Source organism: Manacus vitellinus, unplaced genomic scaffold (assembly GCF_001715985.3).
Source record: "Manacus vitellinus isolate BGI_N305 unplaced genomic scaffold, ASM171598v3 scaffold_87_pilon, whole genome shotgun sequence".
NCBI classification, from domain to species: Eukaryota; Metazoa; Chordata; class Aves; order Passeriformes; family Pipridae; genus Manacus; species Manacus vitellinus.
In genome coordinates, this window is record NW_021940854.1 from 7,020 (window position 1) to 8,501 (window position 1,482).

The 1,482-nt window shown below is 62.3% G+C and overlaps 1 protein-coding gene across 1 annotated transcript in view; it reads right to left on the minus strand.

Moving 5' to 3' along the window:
• Positions 1–1,482, minus strand: part of FER1L5 (fer-1 like family member 5) — a 21,900-nt gene that overhangs the window by 3,959 nt on the left and 16,459 nt on the right. Inside the window, exons 40-41 of the mRNA XM_029964965.1 lie at positions 672–842; positions 4–152 (exon numbers count right to left, since the gene is read on the minus strand). Of these exons, the coding sequence (XP_029820825.1) occupies positions 4–152; positions 672–842 (320 nt within the window). The remainder of the gene's footprint in view (positions 1–3; positions 153–671; positions 843–1,482) is intronic.

Below are 1,482 nucleotides of genomic sequence, written 5' to 3' on the forward strand. Positions count from 1 at the left end.
CACCAAAGTGCCTGAGGAGGAAGGTTCGGTGGTTGAAGGTCACAGCCAATCCATCGGGGCTGAACTCAGGGGTGGGCAGCCCCTGGGTGACAGCAACGAGCTCCAGGGTCCTGCTTGGGCACAGCTGATCCCTCCAGGCTGCGGGGCCCGCGCTGAGAGGCAGGGGGTGGGCAGGGGGCTGCGAAACCTCCCCACCAGCTGTCCCCCCTGTGCCCTCTTCTATATATACCCCTTGTGCCATCCCACTGTGTCCATTCCCATCCTTCATTCTCATCCCTGTGCCCACCCCAGCACTACCCCCATGTGCCCACCATCCTCCTTGTGCCCTCTAATCCTCCTTGTGCCCCCTGCTCCTCTGTGCCCCCATCCCAAGCTCCTTGTGCCCACCACATCCCTGTCTCCTGTTCCCACTCCTGTCCTCATCCACTTGCTGACTCCCTGTGCCCATTCCCAAGTGCCCACCCTATTCCTACCCCTCTGCGCCCCCATCTCCCTGTGCCCCACATCCCTCTGTGCCCCCTCATCCCACTTCTCACCTCATTCCAATCTCCCTGTGCCCTCCTATCCCCCTGTGCCCACCCCATCCCTGTCTCCACTCACTCCCTAATTCTCTCCCTGTGCCCATTCCCAAATGCCCACCCCATCCCCCCGTGTTCCCCCGTGGTACCCACGTGTGGTGCAGGGTGGGCAGCCCGCAGTGGGCGCGGTGGTTGGACAGCAGCCGGTTCTCCAGGTCGATGGAGGTGCTGCCGATCTCCTGGTCTGGGGGGAGCCGGTCACGGTCCAGCAGCGTCACCTTCAGGTCCTTCTCCAGGGGGATGGTGGCCGTCATCTCAAACATCCTGGGGGGGTGGAACGGCATCGGCACTGGGACATGGGGAGTGGGGGGCACCCCAGACCCCTCCCAGACCCCCTCATATCCCCCCAGAAAACCAACACCCCCCCAACTCCCCAGACCCCCACCCAGACCCACCCCCAGAAACACCTAGACCTCCCCCAGACCCTCCGAGACTCCTCCTAGGCGCCCCCAGATCCTTCCAGAAACTCCACAGACCCCTCCCATATCCCCCAAAACAACTAACTCCCAACCCCCCACAGACCTCCCTGACCACCTTGAGACTCCCCTAGACTCCTCCAGACTCACCCTGACCCCACTCAGATGCCTCTCAGACCCCTCCAAACCCCATCCAGATCCCCTCAGACCCCCTCATTTCCTCCTAGACAACCAGCCCACATCGAGCCCCTGCAAGATCCCCATCCAGACCCACCCTCAGACATCCCTAGACCTCCCCTAGACCGACCCAGACCACTTACAGACTCCCCACAGACTCTCACAGATCCCACCCAGACCTTTCCAGACCATCCCAGACCATTCAGACCCCTCCAGAACCCCCTAGACCTCACCCAGATCCCCCCCAGCTCTTTCCAGAACCCCCCAGATCCCTCCCATATACCTCCAGACAACCAATCCCCTCAACTCCC